This window comes from Bison bison, unplaced genomic scaffold (assembly GCF_000754665.1).
Source record: "Bison bison bison isolate TAMUID 2011002044 unplaced genomic scaffold, Bison_UMD1.0 scf7180017864492, whole genome shotgun sequence".
In the NCBI taxonomy this organism is placed as follows: domain Eukaryota; kingdom Metazoa; phylum Chordata; class Mammalia; order Artiodactyla; family Bovidae; genus Bison; species Bison bison.
In genome coordinates this window covers 4,328,886-4,352,061 of record NW_011495051.1, presented here as the reverse complement: position 1 = coordinate 4,352,061, position 23,176 = coordinate 4,328,886, and the positions used below count along the sequence as shown (strand labels likewise).

The following is a 23,176-nucleotide window of genomic DNA, read 5'->3' as shown; positions in this document are numbered from 1 at the left end:
AAACCTCCCAATAAAACCCAAATTGAAAAACAGGTTTCAAAATAGGTGGTCTGTACTTAAAAAAAAATAGTACTGTTACAAACACAAAGAAAGTCTTGGGAAGTGCTGCAGATTAAAGGAGATCAAGAGGACATGATAACTGAAGACAATGCAAGACCCTAAATGACCAAATCTAAATAAGACTAGAAAACAGTATTTTATCAATATTAATTTCTTGATTTTGATAACTACATATATAGTTATGCAATTTTCTTGTTTTTAGAAAATACTATAGAATGTAGGGACAAAGGGGCACATGTACTTGTAATTTATTCTCAAGTAGTTCAGCAGAAAAGGAAAAATATATATATTACACTTGTTTTATCCTTTTCTTCCTCCCTCCATCTCGCTCTTCTGTCCTCCCTCTCTCCGTTGAGAAAGAAAAGGTTAAAACAAATGTAAAAATGACAACATCTGGGGAATCTGGGTGAGAATTTATGAGAATTTCTTGTATTATTCTTACATCATTTCTAAGCATGAAATTATGTCTCCTAAAAAAAGATATACTGTACATTCATGTTCAAATTATTTTGTGGATCTACACTTCATTTATTTTAGCTAATGATACAGGAGCTGAATAATTTGGGTTGTATTAACATTTTAGATGAATTTTTAATTTTGGATGTGCCAGTTTTTCTCCCAAAATAGCTGTATCATTTTACATATTCTACAGCAGTAGGGGGAAGTAGGTATGGAAGTTTGTTTTTCTATATCTTTTAAACAGTTGTTTTCTAGTATTTCAAATCACTTTAATTTTCATTTCTTTGTTAGCTAATGATAAGCAATTTTTGATGTGGTCATTGGCCATTTATTTATATTTTCTTATAAAGAATCTATTCAAAATTTTGCCAATTATTAAAATGTATTTGATAGTCATTTTTAAAAAAGAAAGAAGGGATATCATGTCAAAAGAAACAAAACAACCCAATAACCCAGTGGCTTAGAGGTAAAGAGTCCACCTGCAATGCAAGAGATGTAAGAGATGTGGGTTTGATCCCTGAGTCAGGAAGACACCTTGGAGGAGGGCATGGCAACTCACTTCAGTAATCCCGCCTGCAGAATCCCATGGACAGAGGAGCTTGGCAGGCTGCAGTCCACAGGATCACAAAGAGTCGAACACAAGTGAAATGACTTGGCATGCATGCTTGCAACACACAATCAGGCAATAGTTTAAAAAGCAAACATGTTGACTTTGCTCTTCTAGTTAAATTACTTTGTTGCTAATTATTTTAAAAGCGTCTAAAAGAACTAAACAAAGTACTGGTGTAAAACTACTTTGGAGGAATGCTGAAATTACCTGAGGTATGCTTTCTAGTCTGCCTGATAGTGCAGGAGACTGGCGTTTGATCCCTGGGTGGGGAAGATCCCCTGGAGAAGAGAATGGCTACCCACTCCAGTATTCTTGCCTGGGAAATCCCATGGACAGAGAAGCCTGGCCAGCCACAGTCCATGGGGTTGCACCGATCAACTAACACTTCCACTTTTCATGCTTTCCAGGATTCTGATTAAAACAACCAGATTTCAAACAATTTTGAATTTGTTCAAACAGGGCAGAAAAAAAAAAAACACCTCTATTTTCAGCTAAAATCTTAACTACAAAATATAATTACTCCAAGCTAAGACACCAGACACAAAAGAGTTTGTAATGAAAATTCTCTGGCAGTCCTGTGATTAGAATTACATGTTCTCACTACTGAGGGCTTGGGTTCAATCCTTGGTCAGGAAACTAAGATTCCCACAAGTGGCATGCACCTGCCCAACTTTATATTGAATGGTTCTAGATGAAGTTTTAAAACAGGCAAAACTAATCATCTATGGTCAAAGTAATCATTTTTTTTTTCCCTGAGGGACAGGTAGGAAGTATGACTGATTGGGCAAGGGCACAAGAAATTTAATAGAAATCCCATATTGGAACTTCTCTGGTGGTCCAGGGGCTAACACGCCACGCTCCCAATGCAGGTTCAACTGTTGGTCAGATAACTAGATCCTACATGCTACAACTAAGACCGGTACAGCCAAATAAATAAATAATATATATACTTTTAAAAATCCATGTTTTGATCCCTACTTACTTCACATCACATGCAAAAATAAATTCCGAACGAACTCAAAATAAAACGGTAAATACTACTCCATAACGCAAACTTTTTAAAAAGCAATTTTAAAGCAAAGGACAGTCTTTCAATATACAAGAAAAAATCTAGGTGCCTGGACAGCTCCTAAAATAGGAGCCTGGATAGCTCAGTAGGTAGAGTATCAGACTTTTAATCTGAGGGTCCAGGGTTCAAGTCCCTGTTCAGGCATGCTGTCCTCTATTGTGGGGCTTCCCCAATAGCTCAATTGGTAAAGAATCCACCTGCAATGCAGGAGACCCCAGTTCAATTTCTGGGTTGGGAAGATCCACTGGAGAAGGGATAGGCTACCCATTCCAGTATTCTTGGGTTTCCCTTGTGGCTCAGCTGGTAAAGAATCACCTGCAATGAGGGAGACCTGGGTTTGATCCCTGGGTTGGGAAGATGCCCTGGAGAAGGGAAAGGCTACCCACTCCAGTATCCTGGCTTAGAGAATTCCATGGACTGTATGGAGTCGCAAAGAGTCAGACATGACTGAGCGACCTTCATAAAATTTAGAAACCATATAGGTTGACTGCATTGCCTGTATTAAAGATTAAAATTCTAAAGACCAAAACACCACAAAGTAGTTAAATCAAATAACAAACTGGGAAAAAACAATTGTAACATTTTATAGAGAGAAAGCACTATCAAAAGTCAGTAAGACTAACAACCCAGCAGAAAAATAGGCAACAGGCATGAAAAAGCAATTCAGAAAACAAAGGCAGTCGATTATCAGAAACTGTTTAACCTGTGAAGAAATATAAATAAAAACTTTAGCTGTGGAGAAATTCATACAATGAGCTATTTTTCTTCTATATATGAGGCAACATTAAAAAGACATAATATTCAGCATTAAGTGAGAATTTAGAGAAACAGGCACCCTCTGCCATTCCCTGATGTTGCTAGTTATTAACCAGTATAGCCTGTTGGAGAACTATTTGTTAAGAACTATTTTTAAAATAAAATGCACATATTTTTTGACCCAAGAATTCTACTTCTCTAGTTAACAAAAACATATTCCTTCAGCAGAGGTAATTCTGGTTCACGGCCATGCTGAAAACTGGAACAAATAGTCTAATAATAAGACTGAGGAGCTCAACTGTGGTACAGTCATACAAAGAATGATTATTCACTGTTAAATAAATGAGGTTTTTATTTTCAGCACTATTGAAAATGCCATTTACAGGCTAAGTAAAAAAAGTAAAGAATACTGTGGGGAGTAGGAACAGTTTTTTAAGGAAAGACAAAGGTACACAGGTGTGTGAAAATCCTTCTGTATTTTGTTTTTAGGTGACTTTAGACACACAGAAGTCTGGGAAAATATGCCCATAATCTTAATAATGGATTGCCTCCTTTATTTAATGCTTATCTGTGTTCCTAAAAACTTTTAACACAAGGATTTCTTTTTTTGTTAGAGAAAAAGAAAGCAAAAAAGGAGCTCCACAGGCTCTATTTCTCCCCTGCCCCATAATAGTCTATCTGTTGAATTTTTTTCCCTGAATTTATTTATTTTTAATTGAAGGATAATTATAATATTGTGCTCTCTGTTGATTTTTTAAGTACTCTGCTTTGGAAAAAACATTGACTTGCGCAAATTGAAAAATGCATGATTAACTGTGGACCACACAGTGACTTCATTTCAAAGTGAGGTCACTGACTGCTCTTCTCCCAGAGCTAATACACCACACAACCTGGTCGACATTGGTGCCTGCCTCTTAGACATTTCACACCCAGGTCTTCACCACTGGCCAGGTGAAAGAATTTCATTTTGTTTTGGGGCCTGAGCAACAAAACCTCCAATTACCTAGAGAACTTTCAGGATAGCCCAAATGCCCAGTTTTAGCTGATTCTTTCCTAAAACAGTAGTTGGATGTCATTGAATTCAATTAGGAAGTAATTCATGAGCAAATACTAAGTAGGAAAACAAGGAAGACACAGCTTCTGTCCTCAACAACCTGAAACTCAGGCCAGGGCAGTGCAGAGGACCTAAGGAGAGAAGACTTGCTACTGGTGAGATCAGAAGTTGCCTCTTGATGAACTAGGACTCAAATGCAGACAGATGGGGAAGAGGAGTGGGTGGAGTAAACCACACGTCTGGGACCTGATTGCAGGTGGATGTAATAGAGGAAAGGTGGTAGGGGCGGAAGCGGGAAGGGACCATCTGGGGCAATGGTGAGGGTCATTAATGCCATGTGGAATCTGGCTTTCATGCGGTAGGCAGTTTCGAAAGCAGCATCTGTAAAAGTGACAACTCTGTTTTGGCCAGGCGGTATTTAAAAGGCAAGTTATTTTCCACAAGTCAGAGCAATAGGTCTGAGACTCAAGTAATCCTAAACACTCTCTACCTCAAGAAGGTTAAGACTCTGGATAAGCAACAGCTGCCGAGAAACCTACAGAAAAAAATAAGTAAAGGTGTCAGTACCTCTTCCATGCTGAGACTTCCCAAATCCCATGGAAACACCTTCATTCAAGGTGCATCAAAGATTCACAGGGCAGTCCACAGGCACATTAGCAGAGGAAGCCAGATTGAAAGAAGTTCCTAGCATCACCCTCCATACCTTTGCTGGATCTCTTTGATGTCTTCTTATTTCCTTCAGAGGTAATTTCAATTTCATCAGGATTACCTCCCTCATCTTCAATTGCCTAAAGGGAAGGGAAAAGAAAAGTTCACCCAAAAAGGCAGCACACAGACTTGACTTCCACAGAAGCTTCAGGGACTGATCTGGAAAGGGCCTCTCCCTACTCATTCATTCGTCCTTCTTTCTGTTGCAGCAAGGGCCCCAGAGGTAGACTGATTCTACCGTACCTTGGCTGCCTGGTCTCAGGCAGGCTTATTTAATTGTTCCGAGTTTGTTTTTTCACTCTGGCATGAGGGACTAATTAAAGTTCTTACCCTGGAAAGCTGTCAGGAGAATTCCTATTAGCCACGAAAAGCAAGCACTCATCGAACAGTCAGCTTATTTTTAGAATTATCACCACAATCTGATTGACCCTATTCCTGGGCCAAACTACCTATGACATTATTCAACACTGTACTGTTCATCTCTCTCCCTGATCCCTTTTCAACACCCGCACTAGCACCATCTGGACAGAATATGGGACATGGCACGGGATGGGACACGGACTACAACATCCCTCGCTCATCTCTCTGTCGGATTCCTGAGGTCTTGCTGTCAACCACCAGGGAACCTGCTTCATTGAACAGAAAATTATAAGGATCTCTTGGCAAGTCCCGCTTCTCATCCCAAGAGCCTGTCCTTCACCTGACTAGCTCCCACTTATGTTCAGCACTGTGTAGGCCACCAAGGAGGCACTCAGAGGAGGGGGAAAAAAAAATGCCACAAAACAATCAATCGAAGGAACACCGACCAACCCTGTCAATGCTGATATCCCCAGACACCAGGCTTCAAAATCAGATTTTTGAAAACCCTTTCTCTACTGCATAGTCCTGGGAGCCCACATTCTGTTTAAATCCATTTCAAATGGAGCTCTATTTGTAGTTTCAGAAGTCTCAAAGATTCTCAGGAGTATTCTAGCTTGGTAAAGTTAGGTGTGGGGGCTCCACACCTAAACTGTACTAAAAAAAAAAAAAAAACCTCTCCCTTCTCTCTGAAGTTACAGCCAGAAAGAAGATTTGGAGTTATGTCCTGGCCTGAAGAAGGGTTCAAACAGAAAGTCCCTACCCTCTTTCTAGAAACAAAAGATTCTGGACCACCAGCAGGAGAATGCAACAACTACCCCAGACAGGCGGCCCAGTCCGCCCCTCAGGTCATCTCGTCCAGGTGCAGTGTTTACAGGGTGGTCCCTGGGGGACTACAGGCTATGAGTCATCCTTACAGGCCTGGCCAAACTACTCTTTGTGTGTTGTTACCTCCACCTTTCCCTCTTTTGTTCTTCCTAAAAGAATAAATAAATACACAAACCAAAGAAGGGACAAAACAACAGGTGACAGAAGTAGAAGAGAAGAGCGCCAGTACTTCCAGACTTGCTCGCGTAAGATGGCAGATGGGTATATACGCCAGTGGTGTTTGTGCATTTTTGAGCACATCCCTAAGAAACTGAAGAGGAGAGGAATAAGGAACGGGTTTTTCCCCTCAGAGATGCTGGTGGAAGATCATACCAGCTTCAACCAACAGCCTGACAGGAAGGTTCAATGCCACCCTATCAGCATCCAAGGCTTGTGGACTATCTGGGGGAACAATGGCTAAAGCCTCCCACTCCCACCCCCACCCCCCCACCAATTTTCCTTTACTGACAGGAGGCCCTATGGCTAGTAATACCATGGATCACAGGTCCCTGGGTGCCAACTCTCCCCTCCTTGCATCTTCTTCCGGTAACACTTCTATGGGTGAACTGCCTGCCCTGTTTGCTTAGAGGGTGTTAGCGTCCATAGCGAAAGACACACACACTCGAGTTACAAAGGCACTACTGACTTAGGGCAAGTAACTCACCACTCTCCAGCCTGAGTTTCCTTATCTGGGTAACAGGAAATAATCCCCACTTCCTCTAAACAGCAACTAACAAACAAAAACCCGATCCTCTGTTGTTTGGGAGACAGGAGAGGGTAGAATGAGTCACAAACTGCACTGCTTGGGGGAGTGGGGGCGGGGGGGGGGAATAGGTGACAAGGCATAGTTAGAGATCACAGAGAAGTCCCAAGACAAGAGTCAGTGAAAGGAAGAAGCCACCAGAATCACATAGAACAGGGAGTGCAGAAAAGCACAACTAACTCTCTGCTTTTCCAACGCATCCCTCAGAACCCCGCAAGGCAGGGATCAGTAACACCCAGACTGCAAATACCACACAGTGTATACAGAGAAAAAAGTTAATTGTGACAGCAATTGCACTTTGAATGTTTATATGCTATAGGTATCATGCCAAGCACATTTTGGGCCATCTTCCTTAACTCTAACGATTAAGAATTAATATTTTTCTCTTTTGGACACAAAGAGAAACAGACCCTCTAGAGAGGGTTAAAAGAAATGTCGTTCACGCTCAAGATCGGGTCAAGAGACTGGCAGAGCCCTTAGGTTTTCTTCAAGTCTAACCGTAGGTTTCATTTCTGGTCTTTATTACAAGCAGCACTTTTCCTGCCAGGCTGAGTCGCCGAGCCATTCTCCCTCAACCCCGCTCCCAATACCCTCTTAATAAGGTTACTTCGTAAAGTACCCCCCTATTCTAGACTTCTAGGCCCTAACGGATCAAGCAGCATCTCTCGCCCCAGAGGAGGTCCCCGCAACCAGCACACGCTCAGAAAATCGCCCGGCCTGGGTTCAAATCTCGACCTCCCCTCCCCGGCCGAGGGACCTTGGCCAAATCCCCTGACTCCCCGGGCGGAGCGAGGATTTCAGGTTCCGAGTCCACTTTCAGAGATCGGGATGAAAGCAGCCGAAGGAAGCCCTAAAAAGCAGGGGCTGATACAGATAACACAAGCCCTCGGTCGATGTCACCCGCTACCTCGAACTTCCCCCGTTCGCGTCGAGATTTTCTTGTTCTCGCTCCGATGCAGCGCTGGGCTTTGAACTTGGGCCCGCCGGGGCTCGGCGATCCCGCTCGGGCCTGAGAGAAGCGTGAAGAGGCCCGGAGCGCCAGGCCCCCGGCAGGCCGCGAACGGGACCGGGGCGGGGGTGGGGGGCGGGACCTCGAGGCCAGGAGGCCCCTCGTCGCGGCCGCCGGGGTTCCCCGGCCCACCTCCCACACACCCCAGGGTCCCAGCTCTACCTTTCTAAGCCGTTCCATCAAAGCGCTCTTGTTGCCGCTCGAATCCAGGTTCCGTTTCTTCAGCTCCGCCCGCAAATCGATCACCCTAAGGTCAGTGAGGCGCCGCGTCCCGGTCTCCGACGAGGCGGAGCTCAGAGCCGCTGCGCCCGCCGCACCAGAATCGCCTAAGCCGGACAGAGACTCCGCCATTCTAGGGGCCCTGGTTCTGCCTACCACTTCACACAGAACTGGGCCGGGTTAACCGCAGCTCCCAGTACGAACTTGCGCCGCCAGTAAGAGAACCGTTCCGACCGCTACGGCGCTCCTCTCTTCTGCGCAGGCGTACCCGGCGCGGGTTCAACGCCCGGGGCCGCTTCTGCTCATGCGCAGTGAGAGCCCTGTGAGTGAGGTACAAGGCGCCTTACGTCTCGCCGGCCTCCCGCCGCGAACTGCCAAGACGCTTACATACAGCAATTACAGCGCCTGCGCACTGTTGCCGAGGGCCTGCGGTTGGTCGATGCGCGAGCGTCCGACTGCGGCCAAGAACGCCTATTCGGGCGGCGCGCGTGCGCGGCCGGAAAAGGGGGCGGGAGGAAGCCAGTGCGTTTTCCTCTCTGGCGGCGCCATTTTGTGCTCAGAGCCGCTACAGCCGCCGGCGGTGTGGGAAGTACTTGGCGCGGACAGCATACCCGGGATGGCGGAGACTCTAGCAGGGTCCAGCGACTCGGGTTCTGGCACGGCCGCTGTCGTCTCGGGCGTCTCAGAGGTCGGGACGCGGCGACTCAGCGACCTGCGGGTGATCGACCTGCGGGCGGAGCTGAAGAAGCGGAACCTGGACACGGGCGGCAACAAGAGCGTCCTGATGGAGCGGCTCAAGAAGGTGAGGCGGCCCGGGGCCCTGGGGTGCCGCCAGAGACCGAGTAACGCCCCCGCGCGGGCCTGTCACTGCGACTCCCTACTGCGAGGCGCCCCCGGCCTGCATCTCTCGTTGCGAACTCCGGTCCGAACTGTCAGGAACCTCGGGTCGGCTGTGTGACCTTGGCCCGACACCGCCCCTCTCTGTGCCTTGTCGCCTTCTTCCATTCAGTCATCGCAGTGTTGGGAAAGCCCGTCTTAGTCTTAGGGTAGCCCCTGGATTTTTCCCAGGGTTGTGTGACCTTGGACAGGTGCTGTTCCCTACCAGCGCCTCAGTTTTCTCCCCTACGGAACGGATGATTGAAGAACCTTTGACATTGCCCGGGAAGGGGAGATGTGCCAGTTTTTGCCCCAGGACGTTTGCGTTCACCGTGCCCTGCACCTGGCGGCTTCTCTCCCAGGTCTCCATCTGGCTGGCGCTTTGTTGTCATTTTGGGGTCTGTCTTGAGATGTCTCGTTGCGCCCCCCCCCCCCCCCAAGTGAAGACTTGTTCCAAGTCCATGACTTCCTGTATCGCACCATCCTGTGTTCATTGTCCCATTTCTCAGCATTAAACACAGAATTGAGTATGGCGGGTGGTCATCTCTCATGGAATCAGGCTGTTGAGGGTAGGAACCTGGTGAATTCACCGGGGAGTCCCGAAGCGCGGGTAAGAAGACACTGTTGCCGTGAACCACCAACCTCCCCCACTACCCAGGATGTTCTTTGTTCTTCCCTGCCCTGGGTCAAAGGTGGCCTTTTTGAGCAGTGCTCAGCCCTTTGCCCACTGCCAGACCAAGTGTAACCTGTTTGTTACATTGTTGACTTAAAGTTGAGACAGTGTGGAGGTTAGGGACCATTTTGGAACTTCATCAACCCTGACTGTGAGCCCCAGGCTCTTTTGGGTGAAGGGCCCAGCGAGAACCAAGTGGTACTGGGTTCACCTACTGCCTGGGGACCTGACAGCCCAGGTGGCAGAAACAGAGTTGCTCTTTGCAGGGAAGTGTTGCCTTTGTTGCTGGGAAATTGTTACAGAGGAAGAGCAGTGTGTGCCCCACAGCTCTTAACAGTGTTGTCAACTTTGTCTCTTCCCAACAGGCGGTTAAGGAAGAAGGGCAGGATCCTGATGAAATTGGCATTGCCTTGGAAGCCACAAGCAAGAAGACAAAGAGATTCATGAAAGGTATCCACTTTAACTTTCTGCTGCTTGGGGTAGCTACAGCAAGAGAGCTTATATAGAGAACTGTTTTTTTAGCATTCTTCTAGCCCTTCAAGTCAGGAGAGCTCCTTTGGCCCTCACTGTCCTCCATCTAACAGGTTGCTTTTCCACCAGCTAACGTGTAAATGTCAGGGTGCTGGGGAGGATTTGTAGGTGCCAAGTAAAAGACCCGTGGCTCATCGGTAAAGAACCCGCCTGCCCAGGCAGGAGATGTGGGTTCGACCCCTGACTCAGGAAGATCCTTTGGCAGAGGAAAATGTCAGCCCACTCCAGTATTCTTGCCTGGAAAATCCCATGGACAGAGGAGCCTGGCAGGCTGCATTCCATGGGATCTCAAGAATCGAACTTGTCTTCATGACTGAACAACAATTAAAAACATTACAGCTTTCGTTTCTAGGATTAAAAAAGAACTAGCGTAAGGCACAGTCTTAAAAGCTGCCCCGGCTGACCTGAGCAACCAGATGCACCTACTTGTCTTCCTGGTTCAAAAAATAGGACTTAAACCAAGGAAAATGACAGCAGGCAGAGACCCAATAGAACCCAACTTCTTTAGGGTCCAAAATAGGTTGTTGGAACATTTGCATGTTTTACTAGTGTGATATTTTGTTTTCAAATCTAAATATAATTCATGTAAAATTCACATGTTTAAAGTGTATAATGCTGTGCTTTTTAGTATACTCACAAGATTATGAGGTCATCACTACTCTTAGTTCTCGAACATTTTCATCATCTTAAGAAGAATCACCTATCCCCCATTAGCAGTCAGCTCCCACATCCCCCTGCCCCCAGCAGTATCTAATTGAGGTTTTGTCTCTAAGGATTTGCGCATTCTAAACATTTCATGTAAGTAGAATCATACAGCATGTGACCTTTCATGTCTGGCATCCTTCACGGAGCATCGTGTTTTTAAGGTTTATCCATGGTATAACATGTATCAGTGCTCCTTTCCTTTTTATGGTTGACAGCAAAAGCTTGGGAACCTCACTAACAGTGGTTCTCATTTTCAGAGTTTACTGTGATAAGGATGGTATAATTTGCAACTCCCATACGATGGGCTCGTTGTCTTGAAGGGTGCTGCACGAAAGTTTTTACAGCTGTCCATGTCCCATTCACCTAAAAAAGTGCTAATTTCAGGCAGTGGGATACAGCTGCTCAGAAAGTAAAAAGAAAAGACTTTGTCTTTTCTGCAACTTCTATTTATATTTTTCACAGCTTTTTCTAACAGGATGACTTTTCCACAACTCAGTGAACTGTTTAAATCTTATGCACCTGTTTTGAAAGGTTAAATTTTTGAGTTAGGTTACATTTAAAGGGGTTTACGTTTAAAACACTGGTATCTTTTCAGTGCTCGTGAAACTGCCTGTATTTCAGCAGAAGACATGGACCGTTGAAACAAACCAATCATGAGGGATGGGTCTACAGCAGGAAACATACAGATAGCCTGTTTGTACTTTTCTGTTAAGTTACCCATATCTGAAAATTTGGTTTTGAATAGCTGAAAGTTTAAACTTTTTTGTGTGTAGATGCTCATTTTAAACTGTGAGGTTAGGCTTATTCATCAGAATGATTTTGGCTCCTATAAGGAATCTTTGAATCGTTAGAAAAACTTAGTTGACTGCTTCCAGTACATGTCTGAATGGGTTAAAGCATAGGTCAGCTCAAAGCTACTTGGAGTTAGCATTGTGTCAGGGAAGCCTTGATAATAATTACTTTTGGTGTAAAGTGAGTGTACCAGTACAGGTTGGGGTTAGAAAGGCACTGGTACCTTTCTTTTTCACAGAAGTCCCCAAAGCCCAAGATCCTGGGGCAGAGAACAGCTCCTCCAGGTTGTAGAGCTAGTGTGTTTTCCAGAGGGGTCTGGGCATGTGGTTAGTTATACGAAGTGTTAGATCCTCATGGTGTCCTGGTTGAAAATTAGGTCCTCAAGGTTACTAGGCATCAGCCAATAGATTTCCAAAGTCCGCCACAAAGTTGGACTGATTCTGGGAATTCGTGAGTAACCACTGCCTTTCAAAAGTGAAAGGAAGCTGAACTTTGAAAGTTTCATTGCAAGTCAGAACTTGAGTCCTTTTCCCCAACTCATCTAAATGGGCAGAACTGCTGAAAACTGGGTGTGTTTTGAAAAGATCATTCTAAATTAGGTTACATTTGGGATTAAAATTGGATAGTCTGTGCCATTCCCCTGTTCTGTTCCCCCACCCTTCAGTTTTTAGTCAAGACCCATCCCTTGGGATTGGGGTGCAGCCTGTGTGCCCAGCGTTTATCTTTGTCGCTCCCACTTAGGGTGCTTTCTGGTGAGGTTTTTTTGGTCTGCCTCTCTCCTGTTTACCTTCTTCATGGGCACTTCAAGCTACTGTTTGAGGCTTGAGAAATTGGGTGTGGTTATCAAGCATTTTAAATAGTGTGTTTCAAAAGGATATGCCCAGTTCAGATATAATGGGAGGTGGGACAGCTCAGTTTTTGAGTCCCAGCTTTGGAGCAGAACCAAATTCTCCTGTCAAATGCAGATAATAAACCTGCTGGCATTGTGAGGGGTATTAAATAATGTGAAGAGCGCAGTGTGTAATAAAACCACATTTCTTGAGTAATCATTGATAATAATGGGAAATGAAATACTTAGGATATTGCAGTTGGCATCTTTAATAAATGATTGAGGTTTCTTCAGACTCAACAAACATAGAGTTATGGTTGTGGAGGGTGGGGTGTGTAGGGAGAGCGATGGAGTGGTGGTTTGGGATCAGCGGATGCAAACTACCATGTATAGGTTGGATCAACAAGGTCGTACTGCGTAGTGCAGGCAGCTGTATTCAGTATCCTGTAATAAGCCATAATGGAAAGGATGTGAAAAAGAATATATATGTGTGTGTGTGTAACTGAATTATTTTACAGCAGAAATTAGCACAACATTGTAAATCAACTAAACATCTATAAAATAAAGACTGAGGCTTCTTAAGTTGCAAAACTGGCATGCCACAGCATTTTGCAGACTCAGCAATGTTGATAGGTTGAACTTTGTGGTAGGGTGCTGTCCTTCGTGTTACTGTGTGCTGGGCAGCATCCTTTGCCGCTGCCCACTACATGCCTGTAGCACTGCCCGTCGTAACACTAAAAATGTCTCCAGGCATCACCCTGTTGCAGCCCACATCCCCACTGACCCCCCCATACTGGCCTCCCACATGTAAACATAAGCGCCATGGTTTGCGATTCTTGGGAATATTAGTCTGTATACGCCCTTTAGAACAGGTCACCTTTGTTTTGCACGTCCTAAGGGGAATTCTAGAATATAGGTATGTACATTTTTAAAGCTGTTGATAACAGGGAGCCCAAAGATTTTACTTTCCTTCTAAGAGTTTCCACTTTCTTTTCCTTCCAACCCCATTGGGAATACCTGGCATCGCTCTCAATAGTCCTTTTGCATTCGCAGAGCCCAGGGTGAAAATAGACTTTATGGTAGCCTTTGCCTTTTTGCCTTGAGTGGAAAAAAGCTTCTGGGCTGAAGAATGTCAGAAAGCCAGAGGCTTGATGCAATGGGGTGGAGCGAAGGGGAACTCACAGGTCTGTTGTCCAGCACACACTCTTAGGGTGTAGTTCTTTGGGTGCTGTATGGACATGACTTTTTTAATTTAATCATTGGGAAATGCCTGTTTTTATCCTTTGCTCATTTTTGTTTGAGGATGTTTGTGTTAGTTTGAAGTGGTTTGGAAACCTTTTGAAGCTTTGGCTATTTTGTTCAGAATCAAAATACTTTGATGGTATTACAGAAATTCTAGATCTTACGTTCCAGTTGAGACAAAACTGTACGTGATAGACGAACAGTCACATTCAGCTTCCTTGTATCATGTTCTCACCAAGACTGAGCTGCGTCGTCCTGCAGAAGCTAATTACAAGGCCAGAACCCAAGTGCTCTCTGACTGAACAATTTTTCTGTTATTAGAACAAAAGGCAGAAGAGGAAGGCACTGAAGACAATGGCCTAGAAGAAGATTCCAGAGATGGGCAGGTAGATGCCATGACAACAGAGGGGGCGGCAGGAGCTCTGCGTCCCGGTCCACCTGGTAGTTGATGCCTTTCGTCGTCCCTCGTTACAGGAGGATATGGAAGCAAGTTTGGAGGGTTTGCAGAGTATTGACATGATGGACGTTAATGTGTTAGAAGAAACCGAAGTTGAGAACAGCGCTGCTCCAGACTTCGGGGAGGATGGCACTGACAGCATCCTGGAATCCCTTTGTGAGAGCAAAGACTACGTGGCCACGCAGCTGAGGGAGCTCCCGGCTCAGTTCACAGGACACGCTGTAGGTAACGCAGTTGCGGTGCAGCACGCTACAGCCCTGGGGCTCCTCACTGTTTGTGTGCGCTTCAGCCAAGACGGAACACGCTGATGGTTGGTTAAATAACACGCAGCTAAATCACCATTTGGTGTCTAAATCTTGGCGTTAAATTGCATCCATTTAAACTCAACACAGATCAGATGTTAACTAATGGATAACTTCTCTGTAATGCTGGAGAATATTTCTGTAATTGGGTAGGGGATACATTCTTAGCATAAGTCAAAAGTCTGACACTGTTGTTAAAAGTATTTTCTTTGAAAAGAAAAGAAGTTTAAAAAAACTATAGAAAGATAAGAAAACAGAAACAGTTCATAATCTCACCATGCAGATAATCCTGTTGATAGTTTAAATATGTATTCCATGTATGAGTTGACTTGTTAATTAAAGGATGTGAACTACAGTGAAGAAAAGTCTTTGTCGCCTAGAAGAATCCCTCCAGTTAAAGGGATCCACTGTTAAACTTCCTGTGTATGAGGGAAGACTTCAATTGTCTTAAGCAACATCATAGTGCCAGCTTTTCACTTTGTGTTTTTGGCATAAATTTTCGTGGTGGTCCTCCTGGAACTGGTTGCCAGTTTAACCTCACCACTTTGGCATGCCCAGCTGTCTTAGTTTGGTTTTATTTAAGGCATTCTAGCTTTAAACTGGAAAAGAAGTACCCTTAAAGGACTGAGCTTTACACCTTTAAGGTCAAAAGTCACAGATTCCACACATTGCCACAGCTTGACATAGGCTAGCATGGAGCTTTGGTTTATTCTCTCTGTGTGATCCTATTGTGTGTTAATTATTTCCATAGCATAGACTTGACTTCTTGGTTAATGGAAACATCCTGGTCATAAGTTTCAAACCTGGGGTTTTCCTGGCGGTCCATTGGTTAGGACCCTGTACTCCTAGAGCAGGGGGCATGGGTTCAGTATGTGATTGGGGAACTAAGATCCCGCATGCTGCATGACCTGCCTTTCCCACCCTGCCCCCAAAAAAGTTTCAAACCTAAGAAAAAATCTTTAGGGAGGGATATTTTTGTATTTCACTTAAAAAGTTAGAAAGCTTTCAGATTTAATAACCTTTAAGATACTAGTTTTCGTTTAGCATGCTGTGCTGTGCTTAGTCACCCAGTCGTATCTTTGTGACCCCATGGACTGTAGCCCGCCAGGCTCCCCTGTCCATGGGGATTCTCTAGACAAGAATACTAGAGTAGGTTGCCATGCCCTCCTCCAGGGGATCTTCCCAACCCAGGGATTGAACCCAGGTCTCCCACATTGCAGGTGGATTCTTTATCATCTAAGCCACCAGAGAAGCCTAAGAATACTGGAGTGGGTAGCCTGTCTCTTCTCCACGGTATCTTCCTGACCCAGGAATTGAACCAGGGTCTCCTGCGTTGCAGGCGGATTCTATACCAGTTGAACTACCAGGGAAACCCTTTGTTTAGTGTAGTAGATGATAAAAAGAAAACAAGTTAAATATTTGTTTTAAAGTACACTAGGCGAAAGTGCCAGGTTATTGTTATTTTAAAATAATTGCTACCAAGTAAAATCAGGAATGTGGAGTTCACTTTCCCTTTGAGTCAGCTTCAGAAATCTGAGGCTGGGTAGTGTATACTGACCACCAGTGTGGGGAAACTGCCTGGAGAATGAATCTGCTCACTCGTTCAGTTGGTGCTGCCAGAGTGCTATCAGAGATGCTGGGGCTGCCTGATCGTGGAGCGGGCCTAGAAACAGGGAGGCAGGTGATCAACAGAGTAACATCATCCCCCCCTTATAATCCCCATCATTACCCACGGTTTTGCTTTCTGAGGTTTCAGTTACCTGTGGTCAACTGGGGTCTAAAAATATTAGATGAAATAAACAATTCTTAGTTCTGAATTACACGCCATTTGGAGTAGCATGATGAAACCTTGCGCCATCCTCACCGGGACAGAAATCATGCTTTTGTCCAATGTATCCATGGTGTGTGTACTCCCTGTCTGTTGGTATGGAAAAACATGGTGTTTAAGGCCTGATGCTGTCTGAAGTTTTAGATAGCCACTGGACTTTGGGGACATATCCCCTATGGCTAAGGGGCAGCCACTGGGATCCAGCAGTGGGTTTGCAGATGGCGTTTGGCATCGTGAAGAAAACAGATCTGTAGGTGGCCTGGAGAGTGGTGAGGTGTGGGCCTTGGCACTCATAATTCTGTCTCTGCAAAGAGGTCTTGGCGTTTTTTCTTTCAGGTTGATGGCGAAGGCTTCGAGAACACTTTGGATGCTTCATCATTGGACTTCAAAGTGCCTCCGGTAGGTTACTCTCTGGTTCTGCATGGCTAGAAACCTGACATGAGTGGTGAATTTTCCACAGTGAAAAAGAATGAGTGAGCGTGTGTGTGTGTGTGTGTGTGTGTGTGTGTGTGTGTGTAAACAACCCATTGCACTTTGGTCCTGAGGGATGCTTAGCATAAGCAGGTGAGCTAAATTGTCAGGGTCAGGGTTTGCAGCCTGGTGGGCATGGTGTTAATGACCAACGAGAATGTAACCAGAAGGAAGAAGTGCAAGTGATTGGGTTACACAAACACTAAAGGGCTTCCCAGAGGAGTTTCTCTGTCAGAGTTGAGGTCTGGCGAGCCATTCAAATTAGCCAGTTGAAAGGGTAAAGAAGACTTTGGGGCCTGTTGCAAGGATGGACAAAACAAGGTGGAAGCGAGGTGGAGGGCTGCAGAAATAGGTGGGCTGGACTCCCAAAGCGCCGGAGCTAGTGTCTTCAGTCCAGGGTGGAGTTAGGGAGAGCTGTCCAGCAGGGTGGAGAAATGGTTTTGTTGACACGTTCCAGTTACACATAAAGTTCCATGTTGGGAGAGAGATTTTTCTCAGATCTGGTGTGATGTCTAAAGCAGTCATCTGTGTGATCTCTGCCTGGACTGGGAAGTTGTTGCCAATTGCAGAGGCCTAACTACAAGGGGGGATTGGACGGGCTAACATTAAAGTGCTCTGTGAGTTTTGTCTTTTCTTTTTCTCAATAGGATATTGAAGAACCTCTGTTGGAGCCAGGTACTGATAAGAGAAACACAACAGTTATGGTTTGAAAGTCTTCTCACTTTTCTTTTAAAGCTGTTTATATATATTAAGCTTTTTTACGGTCTTATGAATTATTTTAATGGTGGACAATCCAGATCGTACAAGGATCAGAGATTGGAAACCCATTCGTATCACCAGATCTATGGAAGTGCTGTTCTGGTTTCTGGAGGTCAGATATGTTAAGTGAGATGTAGTGATGACTTTCATCTCTCTAACCATGTAGAGTGGCATTTAAGTACTTCCCCTGCCCCACCTTCCCCGGTGATTCTTCCATGTGTTTCTACACATGAAGCAGATCTTGTATTATTTCCTGCAGTCATTTAGATTAATGCAGTGAAGGTAGGACAAAGCGATGGTCAGGGCACTGATTGCCTGAGAAGTGACTGAATTCCAGAAGAGGAACCAGAGTTTCTCCACGAAAATTCCCAACGTGTTGGTCCCCTTCTGGACTGCATTTGTCTCCTCCGGCGGAAATTTCTGGTTTTCCTATTGGACTGTTCTGTTAAAAGAAATTCAAAGAAATTTGAAGGTCGAGCTGTCCTTGAATGGTGATCGCGTTCAATTCAGCACCTTGGACACTGGAAAAATAAGGAGAAGACCCATACTTGAACAAAAACATGAACGAGACTGTCGAGAAGCTGTCACACTGTTGTAGGTGTTTAAATCTGTGGGGGCCTTTTCTCTTCCATGTAGCATAGAGGCTTACTCTATAGTCGGTCGGAGTGCAGGTAGTGTAACCAGTGTTGAGTGTGTGTACCCGCGGGTTTTCCAATCTCTGTGTAGCTAGCAGTTCTCTTCGTGTTAGTGTGGCCGCCGTGCCAGTTCCGCATTTGTGATTGCTTTATTTCCCTGGTAATTAAACCTTGTGCCATTCTATTCCTGTTAAATCCGTAGAAAATGAGAAAATACTCGACATTTTGGGGGAAACTTGTAAATCTGAGCCAGTAAAAGAAGAAGGTTCCGAGCTGGAGCAGCCATTTGCACAGGAAACAAGTAGCGTGGGGCCAGACAGAAAACTTGCGGAGGAAGAGGACCTTTTTGACAGCGCCCATCCGGAGGAGGGTGATTTAGATTTGGCCAACGAGTCAACAGCACACGCTCAGTCGAGCAAGGCAGACACCCTGTTAGCGGTAGTGAAAAGGGAGCCCGTGGAGCAGACAGGCGATGACGAGAGGACGGACTGTGAGCCTGTAGGGCTAGAGAAGCCAATTGAGCAGAGTAGTAAAGCCTCAGAGCACACGGAAGCCTGTAGCGAGGAGGCCGCGGAAGCGCCCCCGGAAGCCTCAAGCCCAGACCCCGGGGATAGCAAAGAAGACGTGAAGAAGTTTGCTTTTGAAGCTTGTAATGAAGTCCCTCCGGCTCCTAAAGAGTCCTCAGCCAGTGAGGGCGCTGATCAGAAAATGAGGTTTGTTTTTTCTCAGTTTTAGACCAGACGCTATCTCCTTTTCATTGGTCGTTTAATGACACACATGAGCTGTTTTTCTGCAATTGGCCAGCCAGACTGATGCAATTGTAGTTTACCTCTAAAGAATGTTTGATTTCTCTTTGTGTATTTTTAATGGGTGATTTCAGTTCCTTTTGTTTTCCTCAACCTGCTATGGTTGTGCTCTTAAATTGTTAAGTGTTATCGTCAGCTAAATAGAATTGATTTTTAAGAATCTGACATTGTATTGGGGGGAGGTGAGATTTCCAATATAAGCTTGCAAAGGTGCCTGTTAAAATTTTATTTCTGACTAATTTTCTGGTAGGTATTCAGTCTTAGCACATACCATACTTTTGATTTAGTTCTCTTTTATTTTTTCTGTACGAGTAATACTAACTTTTATCTCTAGCTCTTTTAAGGAAGAAAAAGATATAAAGCCAATCGTTAAAGATGAAAAAGGTATGATTCAACTTACATGTCAGGGAGTCACCTTCGGATCTCTTATTTTGGGAGGGAGGGGTCTGCAGGAATCCACAATTTGGATCCAGTACTTGGTTTTTTTATGGATTACGGAAATTAATCAGCTAGCTAATTGTATCTTGAGAGACTAATTTTTAAATGTTGGTGAGCTTCTGAATGTATGTTTTTGTTGAGACTCATTTATGGAATGGTGAAAGTCCTTTTATAGGACAGGTATTTTTCTACCTGTAAAATGATAGAATTTTAGAAACTGTTATCTTGGTCATGAGCTGATCATTGAATGCCATTTCAGTTTGTAACTGACATAGGTGTGATTAATCCTCGAGTAAGAAAATTCAGTCTTTGTGATCTAGATTTTTCATTTTCTGTCCCATGTGTTGGCAGTAATTAAATTCTTGAGTCAGAGGAATCAAGGTTGGATTGCGTTAGGGTTTAAGAGAGGGCTGCAGTCTCAGGAGGCCAAGCATAATCATCTCCCTCCTGCAGGTCGAATCAGCAATAGCTCTGGAAGGAATCTGTGGGTCAGTGGACTGTCTTCCACAACTCGGGCAACAGATCTGAAGAACCTCTTCAGCAAATATGGAAAGGTACGCTCCCCTAATGTGCTGCCACCCACCTGGGCTTGGCATATAGGTTCTCATTTCCAGTTGGGGGAAAAGAAATAGACAGGAACAAAACCTTGGAGGTGAGTGGAACCTAACCAGTTGTGGGTAGTAAACCTTGTCTCCTGGTTGAGAGTGGATGACAGGCGGAGCAGACAGCTTGTAGGTGCTGCTCAGAGAAGGTATGTAAAACTACAGTCTCCGTGTCCCTGCTGTGCTTTCCAGCTTCTCTTGAACAAACTGTCTTTTAGCCAATACCAAACTGGAAACTGGGACTTCCCTGGTGGTCTAGTGGTTAGGAATCTTCCTGCCAATGCAGGGGACACAGGTTCGATCCCTGATCTGGGAAGATTCCACGTGCCGTGGAGCAACTAGAAAAAAACACTGGCAGCTGGCATGCTGAGTTTCTTCCCCTTAACAGTAAGTGAAGAGTTGGTCTCCATATATCTTCTAGCATCTTAAGTACATAGTTGGAGAATTTGAACAGGATGGTGGCTTAAAAATAAATCAACTCCTGGTCACGGTGGCAGGAGGAAAATATTACAATTCAGAAACTTCTGAGAAACATTCAAGAATGATTCTGTTGTCGTGGAATTAGCTAATGAAGCAGTCTCCTGGTCTCCTGGGGGTCCGTGGTGGGTGGGAGAAGTCAGCAGAGTACCACTCAGCAGCAGGAAGTGGCAGGGCTTCCAGGTCGCTGTGCCATCTTGGCTGCCCGGTCATCATTCCTTTGCTCAGGGCTTTGTTCCTTGATGAGAAATTAGGGACTGAAGCGGACAAGACCCTGAAGAAGCATTTGGAAGGACGTAGAATGCTATTATGCCAAAACCTATTTATTCACTTACTTACAGTCAGGCACTGGGCTTCTCTTGATGATTCAGTTGGTAAAGAATCCACCTGCAATGCAGGAGACTCTCGATTTGATTCCTGGGTTGGGAAGATCCGCTGGAGAAAGGATAGGCTACCCATTCCAGTGTTCTTGGGCTTCCTTTGTGGCTTAGCTGGTAAAGAATCCGTCTGCAATGAGGGAGACCTGGGTTCAATCCCTGTGCTGGGAAGATGCCCTGGAGAAGGGAAAGGCTACCCACTCCAGTATTCTGTCCTGGAAAATTGCATGGGGTCTCAAAGAGACATGACTGAACGACTTTCACTGATTGTAAAGCTGAAACAGATAACAAGGCATTGTTCTAGGTCTTAACATCTGCTGGAAAATAACTTACTGCAACATGTCATATGTATGCATTTTTAAGTATATTGAAGATTACTGTCTGCCATCATTGTATGGTAGAAGGACCTAATTTAGACTTGGAAGGTGGACTCAGTGATTATCACTGAGGATGTGATGTTTGGGCCAAGACCTGAGTGTTGAATGTGCCTGGCCGTTGGACCAGGGCAGCAGGACTCAGGAAGGCCCTGCAGTGGAACTGGGCCCTGGAACTGGGTGTGCAGACAGAGGCTTGATCTTCAAGAAGCTTGATGGCGGCGGAATCGGGGAAGGGGCGCCGACAGGGAACTGGGCACTTTCTGTGCTGTCTTTTTTCACTTGGGCTTACCTGCCATCAGAAGTGATGCCTTGGCATGGCTAATTAGTTGGATGGAATGCTCAAATGACCCAACCCCTCACTTTGAGGAGAGGGGAGAAGGCAGAACTTCATCTCTGATGTGAGAACTGACATCTGTGTCCCTCTCAGCAAAGGCTCTTTCCCTTTTGGCCCTATATGGGGTGCTTTGGATATATCGGGGCTTCCCTTTGCAGGCTGGGCAGTGGTTCTCTATCCCTATGTGGAAAACCATGAATGTCAGGGTCTGCTGGGACCCTAGGAAGCATGGATCCCCTCACCGTCTTAGAGCTGGATACAGGAGGTCCAGAGAGGAGCGAACTTGTTCTCATTGACCAGCTGAGTCAGAGGAGGTCAGAGCCAAAGCCCAGGCTCACGTGTCTCAGGCTCTCTGTGTGTCCCAACCCTCATTTCGAATGTCCTTTGGGAATATTTACATTTGACACGAGCATTGGTATAGTGGGCTTTAAGTCTGTCGTCTTGCTTTGTGCCCTGTTTTTTTTTTTTGGTGGGGGGGGTGGCTTATACTTGTTTTATCTGCTTGACTTTGCATTATGTGTTTTTGATGATATATGGCTAATTAGCTGTATCTGGTATATGTGACTAGTTTGCATTCTGATTCCTTTCATTATTAGAGTTTTTCCTTGTCTTGATGTGGGCATTCATTGCAATGAACTTTCCCCTTAGAACTTCTTTTGCTGCATCTTATTGTATTTCTAGTTTCATTTGTCTCAAGGTTACTGAAGTTGTGGTTACTGACGTCTGTCTTTAGCTTTTCTTATTTATATTGTCACTGTGAGAGTTGATTTTGTATCAAAAGCAATTGTATTTTGACAGGTCAGGATTAATTACAAGTACTTTAATAAATCCTTGCAAGGAACAACAATTTCAGAAAAGTGCAAACAAGTAGAAATAATTCTGATGATCAATTAATTGCAGGTAATTTTTGACACATAGTGTGGTTATTTTTATGAGAAAATTAGAGTACCCTTTCTCATGAAGGTTGTTGGAGCCAAAGTGGTGACCAATGCCCGCAGTCCTGGGGCTCGGTGCTATGGGTTTGTCACCATGTCAACATCTGACGAGGCCACAAAGTGTATCAGCCATCTCCACAGAACTGAGCTTCATGGAAGGATGATCTCTGTTGAGAAGGTAAGGCCGTCCTTGCCACTGGAACTTGCAGGATTCATAGGCCAGAAGACCTGGTCCCTGAGCCATTTCTGTCTATGTTGTGTTTTAGGCCAAAAACGAACCTTCTGGGAAAAAGCTGTCTGACAGAAAAGAGTGCGAAGTGAAGAAGGAAAAATTGTCTAGTGTTGACAGACATCATTCAGTGGAGATCAAAGTTGAAAAGTAAGGTGCTTTTTAAAAACCTTTCTTTTGGGAGGATGCCAAGTGGCAGCCACAGGGTCATCAGCTCCTCATTTAAATCTCAGGTGGTTCTTGCATCTTAATATTCATGTTCAAATCACTGAGCCAGTGATTTGCTGTGATAAAGAATCCGCCTGCCAATGCAGGAGATGAGGGTTTGATCCCTGGGTCAGGAAGATCCTCTGGAGGAGGAAGTAACAAACCACGAAGTAACAAACCACCCCAGTATTCTTGTCTGGAAATTCCCATGGACGGAGGAGGCTGGTAGGCTGCATGCAGTTCATGAGGCTGCAAAGAGTCAGACACGATTGAGCACAGCATAGAGATTTATGTTCAAACAAGTTATTTATCTGTTGAAACAAATAACAGACTGAAAGACCTTTTGGCAAGGCAGATTTGAAC

At 44.9% G+C, this 23,176-nt stretch overlaps 2 protein-coding genes and 1 non-coding gene across 3 annotated transcripts in view; 2 read left to right on the top strand and 1 right to left on the bottom strand.

The window, feature by feature from the left end:
• The window catches only part of LOC104979708 (scaffold attachment factor B1-like), a 20,242-nt gene extending 12,016 nt beyond the window's left edge, over positions 1-8,226 (bottom strand). The window contains exons 1-2 of the mRNA XM_010828178.1: positions 7,875-8,226; positions 4,712-4,796 (exon numbers count right to left, since the gene is read on the bottom strand). Coding sequence (XP_010826480.1) covers positions 4,712-4,796; positions 7,875-8,063 — 274 coding nt within the window. The 5' untranslated portion in view covers positions 8,064-8,226. The remainder of the gene's footprint in view (positions 1-4,711; positions 4,797-7,874) is intronic.
• TRNAK-UUU lies at positions 2,270-2,342 on the top strand. Its single transcript has one exon. It is a non-coding gene; the product is annotated as a tRNA-Lys (tRNA).
• A 193-nt stretch (positions 8,227-8,419) lies between the features above and the next one.
• Positions 8,420-23,176, top strand: part of SAFB2 (scaffold attachment factor B2) — a 29,944-nt gene continuing 15,187 nt past the window's right edge. The window contains exons 1-11 of the mRNA XM_010828176.1: positions 8,420-8,733; positions 9,846-9,930; positions 13,901-13,965; positions 14,054-14,257; positions 16,503-16,565; positions 17,285-17,312; positions 18,234-18,744; positions 19,172-19,221; positions 19,729-19,829; positions 22,406-22,555; positions 22,644-22,756. Coding sequence (XP_010826478.1) covers positions 8,548-8,733; positions 9,846-9,930; positions 13,901-13,965; positions 14,054-14,257; positions 16,503-16,565; positions 17,285-17,312; positions 18,234-18,744; positions 19,172-19,221; positions 19,729-19,829; positions 22,406-22,555; positions 22,644-22,756 — 1,556 coding nt within the window. The 5' untranslated portion in view covers positions 8,420-8,547. The remainder of the gene's footprint in view (positions 8,734-9,845; positions 9,931-13,900; positions 13,966-14,053; positions 14,258-16,502; positions 16,566-17,284; positions 17,313-18,233; positions 18,745-19,171; positions 19,222-19,728; positions 19,830-22,405; positions 22,556-22,643; positions 22,757-23,176) is intronic.